Below are 12275 nucleotides of genomic sequence, written 5' to 3'. Positions count from 1 at the left end.
GAAACTTACTGAGGGTGCACTCAATCCTCTTATCTAGATCATCAATAAAGATATTAAACAAAACTGGTACGTGACTGCTACGTGAAAGGTAGCAATAGAGTATTGGTTCAGCCAAGTGGGAGACCTGTTCTTTGGATCACCAAGGTCTCTGTCACCCTGCACAGAACAGTATGTCAACTGTGGGTGACTAAACTATGCGTTCCTGGCAAAGAGAAGAGAACATTTTAGAGTAAATTTACTTGAAATACTGTAGCAACACAATTCCACAGGCAATGGTGAAAAGACAGTTGTGGAGCAGGTGACTCATTAAGACTCAAGATCTTAATAGTGTTCCTTCAACCATCTAGTTACTATATGGGAGAGATTTACAAGCAGTAATTGTTTTTCTTTCTAGGTTCAACAGCTACAGGTGTTGTTGCTGCAGGCCCATGGAGGGACTCTCCCGGTGTGTCTCAAGTAAGATTTGTAGATAAATGCTCAATGTATCTTATGGCCACCAAACACCAGTGAAGGCTCCAGGTCTCTTGTGCAGTACTGTAGAGTGAGGGTAAAGCAAACTGGTTGCTTTCTAATATAAACTGGACAGTGGGTTTTGGTTTTTTTTGTCATTTTTACTGAAATTTACTGCAAAGTAGGTATGGGCTGTTTAGTTTTGTAGCAAACCCCTTTAAGATTGCAAATATCATTTGTAGGGAAGAGGAACTAGGCAATGTCTCCTAAGTATCTGTTTCTCAGACCCATCCATCCCTCTTTCTTCATCACTCCTCTATCCTTAAATATAGGGCACCTCCATCTCCATTGTCCTTAAAAGCACAAAATGCAGGGAAGAGTGTAATTGTGTTTCAATGTTTCAAAACCCAAGTACATGCAGTTTACAGAGTTGCCATTAAACAAGGGTGTTCTCTTGCAAATACCTACTTTTGGTATGCTGTATTGCTTACATTTTTAAATTCAGATTAGACTTCCCCAGTTATTTCTGTTCATCTGCTACAACCTGTATTTATTGTAAGTTATTTAGGAAATTTGGAGGTAACTTCAGCGCTATTACAAACCTCTAGTGAAGTCATGTTCACAAGCAAACTGTTCCTTAATGTTACAGTAGCATGGCACCTTCAGAGAACCTCCAGTCCCTCATGGAGAAGAACCAGTCACTAATGGAGGAGAATCAGAAGCTGAGCCGAGGCCTGAGTGAGGCTGCTGGTCAGACAGCACAGATTCTGGAGAGGCTCATTCTGGTAAGGTTCAGTTACCTGAGGTTTTCGGTTTTTTGTTTGGTTTTTTTTTTTTGGAGTTGCATGATTCACCCCATTTAGCTGAAGATTGATCAATAGCAGCTAAGGGCACCTTAGGAATCTCTCTTTAATGTTAATTTCACGTTTATTTCAAATCTCTAGCTTTGTCAGAATCAAAAGTCTTCCAGAGCCTGTCAGTTTATAGATTTGGTGTCTTCAGTGGGGAAAAGTAGACCTGAACCTTTCAGCTTTTCTGTCACTTTAGTGTTTTAAATACCAGCGCTTGCACATGTGTGAGCTCTCTTCCCTCTTCCCCACCCCGCTCTGCTTTGTTTTGATTCACTGGGGTGTGTATAACTGTGGAAAAGGGTGTTAAGTCTAAATAAACTAGTGGTGATGATCATGGTTATATCTTCCAGTAGACTGATTTGCCACAGACTGACAAATATCTTTTGCTACAGATAAATTAGCTGTTTTCTCGCTTATCTTGCTTTTCCTACAAATCAGTATAATTCTGACTTCCCTTAGACAGAGCAAGAAAATGAGAAGAAGAATGCCAAACTAGACCAACTTCAACATGCTGTGTAAGTCTATTTCCACACCCTACTCATGCTGAGGGAATGTCCTTCAGCATTAAATGTTTTTTGTTGGGATAAACCGGATACGGTCAAATGTGTTTGTTCATCCAGAACTCATTCGTATGTTCAGTGGGGAAAGCTGTTTCTTATTGGCACACGTGACACAAACATGGCATGTAATACTTGGGGACTTATTCCTATGTCTGCCTTGCAGGTGCAAGCTTGATCTGCAGAACCTGGCAGAGACTGTGGAAGATGAGGAAGTAAAAGTGAATGTAGAGGTGATTCGCAATCTGAAGCAATTGTTGGCCCAGTTCCAGGTAAGACTGAATTCAGGGAGAGAAGAGTGTCAAGCCAGTTTAGGAATAAAACCTAGGGTTCTTCTGCCCATCTGCTGAGCAGTGGATTTCACTCTGCAGAAGCCTTGTTTAAGGAGCCCAGAAACTACAAGTATTAAATGACTCTTGATATATCCACTCCAAAACAAGCTGTCCTGCTGAGCTTTTCATGCTGTAGAAAGGCCACTTTGTGTCTTTGAGTGGCTGCATGTGATGGGGGGGAAAAAGGAAGAGTCTCCATAAAAGAATCTGATAGTGGGAGATTTACAATCTGAAAATTGGAGGGACACTTATAAACTCGGTAGCTTTAATGAGGAATCCAAATTGCAGAGACCTGAAATCGTTAAATAGAGGTTGCCAAATCTTTATCTAATTGAGGAACTTCTCTGTTTGCCCTCGCTAGACATTCCCCCTGTTCCCAGACTCCTTACTCTTGCAAGGAGGTGGCTGCCAGTGCTGGAGTTCAGGGAAGACTAGAAAGAATGCCTTGTCCAGCTAGTTTAGGAGGAGTATGCTCACTTTACTAAAGGAGGAAGACAATGGCATCTTTTTTTCCAGAGATAGCTTTCTGGACGGAGGACAATAACATCGTGCTTTGTCATTATAGGGCAACAGCTTCATCTGTCACTTTTTACCAAAATTTTCGTTTCTTTGTCCTGTACAGAGTGAAAATGCTGCTGCAATGGAAACTGCTGCTGAGATGGCAAACTCTGAACAAGATGCTGCAGCTGTAAGTGAGGGGAGTCCAGCACTGCAGACCTTGAGGGGCATGGTTTTATCCCATCACTCCTTTTATCTGCATCCTTATGCTAGTTTTCCAAGCCAAATGTTTGATAAATAACACGTCACTCTTGTATCTGCTGCCTTTCTAGGCTCTTATTTGCTCAGTGTATTCAAGATCAACAACCTATTCTCATTTCTGAATATCTAATCTTTTACAAGTTAAAAAAAGGAATTTGAAGTGTTCTGCAGAACAGTGATCGTGTAGTTATAGAGCTTTGGACTGGCTTCCCCAGCTCATTGCTGTGTCTCCTCCAGGAAGCAGAAACAGGACAGGCTACCAAGAGATCCTCGGATGATTTCAGCATTCAACATGCCCTCCGTCAAGCCCAGATGTCCAAAGAGCTGCTTGAATTGAATAAAGCCTTGACTCTGAAAGAGGAACTTGCCAAAAAAATGACGCAGAATGGTAGTCAGTTGGAGCCCATTCAGTCCCAATACCAGGTAAACTCTTCCGAAATAGTTCTTGTAAGGCTTTGTTCAGTTTCTTTTTCTCAGTTAATGCAGTCACTGCACGCTGAGGAGGGGAGGGAGGAGATGATCTGTCTTCTCATGAACATCTATTATTGGGTCTATCTTTCCTTAAGCTGGTCACTGCCCCTGTGGGCACAGGGGGACACTCAACTACAGATGTGAGCAGAGAAGGTGCGGGGATGACCGTGCCCAGCTATCTACAAATAGATCTACCACCAGAAGATGGTCTTTTCCCTGAAACAATCTATTAGCCACTAGCTGTTCTATATGAAATGAGCTTCTCTGCTTTTTACTCAGAGGTCAGCTTGGCCACACCGAGCAAAAATGCAGATACTTCATTGGTAACTCTCACAGTAGAGCCAGCTGATCTGGCTTCCCCTCTTCACTCCCACCTCTGAAATTGTTCAGCTCTTACAGTGGTGTTTGTGGACCAACTGAGATTGCAGTGTGTGGAGGATGAGTCCTTTTGACTCTACTGCTTTTAGACAAGGTGTTTTACAGCCTATTGGAAAGGAATGTGGTTTCTCAAGGCCTACTGCCTTAAAGCTTTATCTTGGAGTGTAGTTTCAAAGTCTTTATTTTCCTACTCTTGTCCTTTCTAGGCAAATATCAAGGAACTGGAATTGGAGGTCAGCAATTTGCAAAAAGAAAAGGAGGAGCTTACCCTCGCTCTGCACATGGCAAAGAAGGATGTCAACCAAGCCAAGTAAGAGTGACTCTGGAAGCCCTGTGGCTTCTAGCACTGCAAACTGTGTTCGTGTGTGTGTATGAAAATTCATGGTCTTGCACTTCTATTTCTAAAAGCTCTTATTTTGATGCAAGTGCCTCCCTTTAAGATGCAATGTGAGTTGTATGAGCTGCAGAGAAGCCTGAGAGTGGGCTTTCATCAATGGGAAAGGTGCTAACAAACAATTGCTTTATTTTTCATAAAGAGTCTCTGAAGTTGGAGGGTACTTGTTTGAGAATAATAGTAATTAGGGGGGCTATTCTTACAGTGTGACTTCTTTACAGACTGAGTGAAAGGCGTCGCAAAAGACTTCAGGAGTTGGAAGGGCAAATTAATGAGCTGAAGAAAAAGCTGAATGAGCAATCAAAGCTCTTAAAGCTGAAGGAATCTACGGAACACACGGTCACCAAACTGAACCAGGAAATCAGGGTAACTAACTTGAGCGTGCAGTTCTTGAGCTTGTTCTTGAGTGTGTAGACACAGCAGCTTCCAGACAGAAGGCACTCACTTTGGTTAGCATGAGAACACCCATTTTTGGCAAGACTCCTTTGGCTACGTGACCACCAGGCAGGTGGCTCTTAAAACTTGGAGGAACAGAAGTCCAAAGCATCTTCTGGTTATTCTGATAATTTATTGCCTCGGTCAAATCACTTGACTTCTCTTTGATTTCCATGTGTATATCATGCATGTGTTTGTCTTCCCTTTATGCCTTTAAAAGACAAATTCCTAGGTTTAAGTGCTTGGAGAATGTCCTTAGGTGTGTACTCTGAGTGGGCAGCACGTTGTAATATTTCCCATCTGCCACTCCCCACCCCGACAGACACACTATGGGAAATGCAGGTTGGAACTACCCAGAATTCAAGTACTGGACAAATCTTCCAGCCATTTCTGCTTTTCAGGAAATGAAAACCCAAAGGGTACAACTGATGCGCCAAATGAAAGATGATGCTGAGAAATTCAGGCAATGGAAACAACAGAAGGATAAGGAAGTGATCCAGCTGAAAGAACGGGTAAGCAAACCATAAGTCCCCAAACTGTACCTCCCTCCAAAGAGTGAAACAAATCATTAAAGTGTTTGCTGCAAGGCTTTGTTTAACTAGCAAGCATCTGAAAAACATCTGGGGAATGCTTTGAAGATAACTTAGTTCATATGGTTGCCACCTCTTACCAGTTGCTGTAAATGGACTGGCTCGCTGATGTCTGAAGATCTTCAAGCTATCAATACAGCTGTCATGATTCAGCTCTAAAGCAGAAGGCAAAATTGTTTAATACTACAAATACTTTAAAGTTGTAAGGTTTGTCCGCTAAATGGGAGGTATTTAAGCTTTCAAAGGAATATGGAGTCTGCAGGTAAAGAGAACTGGTAATGAAATCCAGCTGCTTGTAGCATTCAAGTGTAATGGACAGCAAACATCTGTACCTCTTGTTCTGGTGTCACAGGAGTTCTTACTGTAACAAGTAATCTTCTCAATGTTTTGGGACACTAAGACTTAAATATTTGGTTTGCAATCTCTTACAGCTTTCAGGGTCCTAAACCTTTTTAATGGAAAGTGTGGAGCTCCTTCTAGTCATTTTAACAGCCGTTTGTTCTCAGAGGCACTTGTAATGATCAGTGAAATCACTATTATGAAGCACTTGAATTGCAGAACAGCAAATGTAATTACGTTCCAAGAAGTGTGAAACTGGCCATAGGTATTAACATGATATGATTTTATTTTATTTATTTTTTTTCTATCTGTCTTAACACTGTTTCCCTGCAGGATCGCAAGAGACAATATGAGCTGCTTAAGCTAGAACGAGATTTCCAGAAGCAGGCCAATGTACTTCGACGCAAAACAGAAGAGGTAAGGAACCAATATCTGCTAGAAACTCCTGAGCAGTTCCTGAAGGTCTGCAAAGGAGATTGGAGGTTGTAATAAGATATGCAGAAACTTCTTAAAAACAGTTTGCAGGTCGGGAAAGAGGTGCCTTTCTCTCTGTAGAAAAATAATCTATCTTGTAGCCTTTGAGGCATTCTAATTAAATCTGCTCCTTAAAGCACTTCGAGTATCAGACTGCTGCAGTAAATCTATAACAGACACCCAAGAAAGTGTCTAATGAGCTTGGGTGGACCATTGTTTTGGATGCTTTCTTCTACCTTTAAGCCTAGAAGCAGATTCTCTTTAAACCGGGAATCTCAGCAAAGGAAACTAGATCAGGGATTTTAGTCTTCAATTGATCCTAAAGTTTTATTAATGTCATGCTCTCTTCTCACTGTCTGTGAATACCTGAATACCTCAGGCTTTCAACTGTTGTGGATTAAGTGAAGTAACTACTATTCAGCTCTTGTGTTGAAATATTTTGCAGGCAGCAGCCTCTAACAAGCGCCTGAAGGATGCTCTGCAGAAACAACGGGAGGCTGCAGACAAACGGAAGGAGACTCAAAATCGGGGAATGGAAGGAGTTGCTGCCCGAGTAAAGGTGGGTGACAACATGTTGTGCAGCCCAACAGACAACGGGCAAACTCAGCTTTAACTCAGTAGGTGCTGCTGGGGTTGGTGGCTGAGCAGAGGGGAGGAACATGGAGTTAGATATTAAGAGAGACAATGTGATTATTCAATGTGATTATTCAGTGTATCTGGTGAAGGCATTTTGGAGGAGAACTCAGTCCTGAAGTTGAGGCTATTGTTTTTGGGTTGATTATTTTCTCCTAGAGCTGGCTTGCAAATGAAGTAGAGGTACTTGTTAGCACTGAAGAGGCTAGACGGCACCTTGCAGACCTTCTGGAGGACAGAAAGATCTTGGCCCAGGATCTCCTTCAGCTTAAAGAGAAGAAAGAGGCTGGGGAAAACCCACCTCTAAAGCTCCGGGTAAGAGAAGGAGATACCATTTTTCCTGTCCCATACCTCTGGCTGTTCAGCAAGTTCTGTAACTTATTAACTCCTGTTTAACCTTTTCCCTCAGAAGGTAGGCATGAAGATGTTCCCTTTCTGGAAAAAAGGGTTAAAGTTGTTACTGTCCTCTGGCATTTCAGGGAACAGAGTTGCTAAAGTAACTTGTTAATTAATGCAATGTATCTAATGAATGGGAGTGTGTGATACCTTACCACAGACTTGAGGTCCCTTCCGGCCTGGGCAATTCTATGATTCTATTCTATGATTCTATGACTTGATGCTTTTGGGAAGGAACAATGGAATTTAATTAATGGATAAATACTTGAAGGCTCTATAATAGTATGGCTCCTCTTTACTGCGGTGTTTGTAATGGAAACATCAGTCATGTGTGTATTTCTTCACCTATTGCTCACTTCTGGCTATTACTGCAATTCTGTAGAGACGCACCTACTCCATCACAGATCTGCAGGCATCAGAGATGGACCTTTCCTTATCTAAGCAGATAGAAAGCCTGGAAACTGAGATGGAGCTCAGGTAAGGCAGTATGACAAAGCTGCTTTGCACAGCCTTGCCTCCTTTTGCCTCCTTTTTTTTTTTTTTTTTTTGCCTTATCTCTATCTACAACTCTTCTGTGAAACAGAAGAGAAAGTGAAATAACTTATACACAGATACTAAAAATGATGAGATAAGACCATGTGGCTTTCCTGGTCTGAATTTTTCCAAGAATGTGTGGATATGAGGACACTACTCAGTCGCTAAGATTGCTTTTTTTTTTTCTTAACTGTTTGTGAGCATCTCTGTATGAGGGAAACACTGCGCTTCTAGTGGGAAGTGTGGAGGGAGGATTAAACTCCCTGGAATACCATTGCAGACTCCAGCTGCTGTATGAAGCAGTCAGAATTCTTAACTTGAACTCTTTTTGTCTAATATTCTAGTACCAGTAATTTCAGCCCAGACACTAGCCCAGGTTTTCTCCTGGGTTGTAACCTCAAATACGTGCTTTCTTCCAAAGGAGCGCCCAGATTGCGGATCTCCAGCAGAAACTCTTGGAAGCAGACAATGGAGATCGTGTAAAACAGCGTTGGGACACCATTGCAACCATTCTAGAGGCTAAATGTGCTTTGAAGTATCTCCTTGGAGAGGTAAGTTCTGAAGTTTCTTATTTAATTGCTAAAAACAAATGCTTGAAGTCTGCTTAGCCAGGAATGAAGGGAAGTGATCAACAGGCTGATAGCAGAGATGAATGCAAGTGAAGCGCTGCTGTACTAGATGAGGTTTATTTCCCTCAATTTCTGATTAAACCATTCTCTTGCACTGTGGATCATTTTGGGGAGTGAAATCCAAAAAGAACTGGGAGGGGGGGAAACAGAATAGACACAGGTCTGGAAATACCAGCTAAAGAGCTTACAGAAGGCTCTCGTGGGAATAGTAAAAGGGAAGAGGCAAATTTCAGAAATGGAAGAGAAGTGAAAGTACGTGAAAATACTGAACAAGTAGGAAACCTGCAGGGGGGGGAACAAAGGGACCACTCTCTGAAGTCAGAGGAAAAGCAGTGACATGGATGTTGGGATGGGAGAAGCTTGAACAAGACCCAGGGGTAGGAGAGAGTAGGAATTGGACTAATGTGGAATCAAGAAAAGAGCAACTGAGTGGCAGAATTGTGTGTCAGTCCCTGGTCCAAATTCTTAGGGTGGTTAGAATTTAGGCAGAAATGCTTTGCCTTCATACTGAAGCCTGTCTGCCCCACCAGACTTTAGGAAACATGGAACTCATTGACCTGGCAATCACCTTGCTTTTTTTTTTTGTCTTTCAGCTTGTCTCCTCAAAAGTGCAGGAAAGCAAGTTGGAGAGCAGCCTGCAGCAGAGTAAAGCCAACTATTCGGACATGCAAAAGATGCTGACTGAAGAGCAAAACCACATCACAGAGCTCCAAAATCAGCTTTTGGTGCGGGAACAACAGCACCAGGGGGAGGTAAGACATCAATGATAGAAATCCTGAGAGATCCTGTGTCTTGAGACTGATTCCCAGATCTCCTCAGAGACACAGGCAAAGCGTTGTGCTGAAACTAATATGTTGTTGTGTATCTGAGGAAGATTTGCCAGACTCTTGTAGTATAGCTAACAAAAGCCCTAGAAATCTCCCTATTCATCTTCTGTCTTATGAAAGTTGTTTAATTAAGTAACTTTTCATGGTGCTTTAGGTGAGGATGTTACACCTGAGCACAAGATAACTTTTCAAGTAGGATTGTGCTGGAATTGTCAGAATCTTTCTGAAATTGCCAAGGCCTTTGACAGGGCTGCCAGATGTCTCTTTAGGAATTCACGCCTCCGCTACATTAACTTGCTTTTAGGTTCTGTACCTGCTTAGCCAATTTCAGCAAAAAGAAGCAGCAAAGAAGGAACTGGAAGATTCACAGAGTGAGCAGGAGAAACAACTGCAAGAGCGGCTCAAGTTCCAGGTAGAGTCTCTGGATGTGGCTTTTGGGGGATGCTCATGGTGGCTGCCTCTTGGGCTAGTGACTTCAGAGCCAGGAAGGTGCAGAGAGATCAAAAGCATTTCTATTTGTAGCTAAGATTGCTCAATTCAATTGAGTACAAGGGTTAGTTGCTACACAGGTTTGAATAAGCCTGTGGGTTGTTTTTCTCTTCTTTATCTTTTTCAATTAAATAAATACAAATGCAGCCATGAGGCCTACCACAATCTGACCAGCCCAAGCAACTTCTTCCATGCTCAGAAGGCCTTTAGGATATTCATTGTGCTATTGCTAATCCTTTACACAGCTCCAGTGTGTTATCAGCAATGGAAGATCATATAAACAAGCTGCACTTATTCCTGTTGCTAAGAGGATTAAGTGGGGTAGCAAACTCTTGTGGAAGGGCATGTTCAGTGATGTATTAAAGCAAAATCAGCTTTAGGTGCACCTAATTTTGGAGATAAGTCTTAGAAATAGAGGGAGTTTTAGATCACTCTGAAACGACCATGTTCTCTCTGTTGTATTGGCAATGTCACACATAAAACAAAGCAGGAAGGATTTTCCTCATCTAGAAGTCAGAGCTGATCTCCTGTTGGAGAATACAAAGAAACCCCTCTGGCGTTGCAAGGAAGATCCAAATAGGAAAAACCTGTCCCAAACAACTATTTGTGCTACCCCTGCATAAACCCCACGGATTTCATCTTGTCTTGCAAACAGGAGAAAGAGTTGGAGAAAATGAGGGAGATGTGTGAGAAGAACCAAGAACTTCTCCGGGAAAATGACACTCTTAAACAGGTAGAGATTTGTAGGGATGTAAGTCAGAAGAGCTTCTTGGCAGTTGGGTTATGTATTTGCAAAGTTAAACCTTTGTCCCTCTTAACAGAAAATGCTGCTCCTTCAAGTTGCCAGTGGACAGAAGCTCCGCCACCTTCAGCAAATGGCATCCGAGTCCCCAGAGTCTCCCTTTGATTACGTTCCACCCAAGGTAAAGATTCTGCACACCAATTTCCATGCTCGTATTGTACATGGGTTCTTTTCAAAAGTTACTGTTGGCTATTAATAATCTCAGTTTCTTTCCCTCAAGTTGGTTTTTACAAGGCGTTTCATTTTGTTTTGCTTATTGAAGTGACCCTGTTCTCTGCTTCAGGTGGTCCTGAAGGTTTTTGTTTTCAGAATACTTCTGAAACTAGTTTGCAGTAGGTTTTCAGTCTTTGTGGGGAAAAAAGAAAGGCAAACAAAACTCCAAACCTGTTTCCTCAGTCTAATTACATCTGACTCTGTACACTGCTTAGTAATTCAGGTGTTTTCTCTGTAGCATTTCCAGCCTCTGAATCACAGAGCAAGGCATCTGTCATAGAAAACTTAATTATTGCCTTGCGAAAGAGCAAAATCTTAGTGCTGGGAGGAATAAGTGAACTAAAACTACTTTGCCAAGACTGTGACACAAATCTATCAATTTTCTAAGGATTTTTCAACTTTTTCCTCTTATAAACTCTAGCAGTTTAAATTGACTGTTTTTTGTTTTTTTTTTTTAATCCTGACAATTTGATCTTTTATCTCCTCCCTAACCCTGGAGCTCCCTTGGCTGTCTGAGAGGAATGGGGCTATGGTGGTGGGACTCTGAAATGCCTTAATAAAAATCTAAGTGCACTGTTAGTAACTTCTGGAGCCTCAACTCTTGTCATTTCTATGTGTAGCCAAAGGCTCGCCGGCAAACGACAGCCAAACCCCGTGCAGTGACCCCAGAAATGGATGTGGAAGAGCTGTTCTCTGACTCGGGGGAGTCTGGAGAGGAGATGGGTGATGCAGACTGGGTTCCAGCAAAAGCAGCCAAAGGAGCAAAGAAAAGCGTGACAGGGGTAAGATCCAGTTACTTGCGACTGCTTGGGGACAGGAAGGCTCTACTGAGGGACCTGGACAGCCTGGATCAATGGGCCAAGGCCAATGGGATGAGGTTTAATAAGGCCAAGTGCCAGGTCCTGCATTTTGGTCACAACAACCCCAGGCAACGCTACAGACTTGGAGAAGAGTGGCTGGAGAGCTGCCCAGCAGAAAAGGACCTGGGGGTGTTGGTAGACAGCAGGCTTAACACGAGCCAGCAGTGTGCCCAGGTGGCCAAGAAGGCCAATGGCATCCTGGCTCGTATCAAGAATAGCGTGGCCAGCAGGAGTAGGGAAGTCATCGTGCCTCTGTACTGGGCACTGGTGAGGCCTCACCTCGAGTGCTGTGTTCAGTTCTGGGCCCCTCACCACAGGAAAGACATTGAAGTGCTGGAGCGTGTCCAGAGGAGAGCCACCAAGCTGGGGAGGGGTCTGGAGAACAAGTCCTATGAGGAGAGGCTGAGGGAACTGGGCATGTTTAGTTTGGAGAAGAGGAGGCTGAGGGGAGACCTCATTGCCCTCTACAACTCCCTGAAAGGAGGGTGTAGAGAGGTGGGTGTTGGCCTCTTCTCCCAAAGGACGAACGACAAGAGCAGAGGAAATGGTCTGAAGTTGGGGCAGGGGAGATTTAGATTAGATATTAGAAAGAACTACTTTACTGAGAGAGTGGTCAGGCCCTGAAACAGCCTGCCCAGGGAGGTGGTGGAGTCACCATCCCTGGAGGGATTTAAGAAACGTATAGACATGGCTCTTCAGGGCATGCTCTAGTGCCCAAGGTTATTGGTTTATGGTGAGGTGTTGAGTGTGGGGTTTAGTTGGTGGGTGCGGTGTTTTTGGTGGGCGTTTGGTGTGGTGTGTTGGTTTTTTTTTTGGGTTTTTTTTTTTGTGGTTGACTCGATGATCTCAGAGGTCCCTTCCA

General features: G+C 43.0%; 1 protein-coding gene across 1 annotated transcript in view; it reads left to right on the top strand.

Annotated features, from left to right (window-relative positions):
• The window catches only part of KIF4A (kinesin family member 4A), a 32200-nt gene that overhangs the window by 7366 nt on the left and 12559 nt on the right, over nt 1–12275 (top strand). Inside the window, exons 10-28 of the mRNA XM_014955333.1 lie at nt 395–456; nt 1100–1235; nt 1761–1816; nt 2025–2130; nt 2813–2878; nt 3187–3372; nt 4005–4108; nt 4414–4558; nt 5029–5139; nt 5890–5973; nt 6476–6589; nt 6823–6978; nt 7442–7536; nt 8015–8144; nt 8816–8974; nt 9354–9461; nt 10194–10271; nt 10360–10461; nt 11174–11335. Coding sequence (XP_014810819.1) covers nt 395–456; nt 1100–1235; nt 1761–1816; nt 2025–2130; nt 2813–2878; nt 3187–3372; nt 4005–4108; nt 4414–4558; nt 5029–5139; nt 5890–5973; nt 6476–6589; nt 6823–6978; nt 7442–7536; nt 8015–8144; nt 8816–8974; nt 9354–9461; nt 10194–10271; nt 10360–10461; nt 11174–11335 — 2160 coding nt within the window. The remainder of the gene's footprint in view (nt 1–394; nt 457–1099; nt 1236–1760; nt 1817–2024; nt 2131–2812; nt 2879–3186; nt 3373–4004; nt 4109–4413; nt 4559–5028; nt 5140–5889; nt 5974–6475; nt 6590–6822; nt 6979–7441; nt 7537–8014; nt 8145–8815; nt 8975–9353; nt 9462–10193; nt 10272–10359; nt 10462–11173; nt 11336–12275) is intronic.

The sequence above is a fragment of the Calidris pugnax genome, unplaced genomic scaffold (genome assembly GCF_001431845.1).
Source record: "Calidris pugnax isolate Ruff unplaced genomic scaffold, ASM143184v1 scaffold38, whole genome shotgun sequence".
Lineage (NCBI taxonomy): Eukaryota > Metazoa > Chordata > Aves > Charadriiformes > Scolopacidae > Calidris > Calidris pugnax.
The sequence above is the reverse complement of the archived record's forward strand: the minus strand, read 5'-3'. Positions and strand labels throughout refer to the sequence as shown.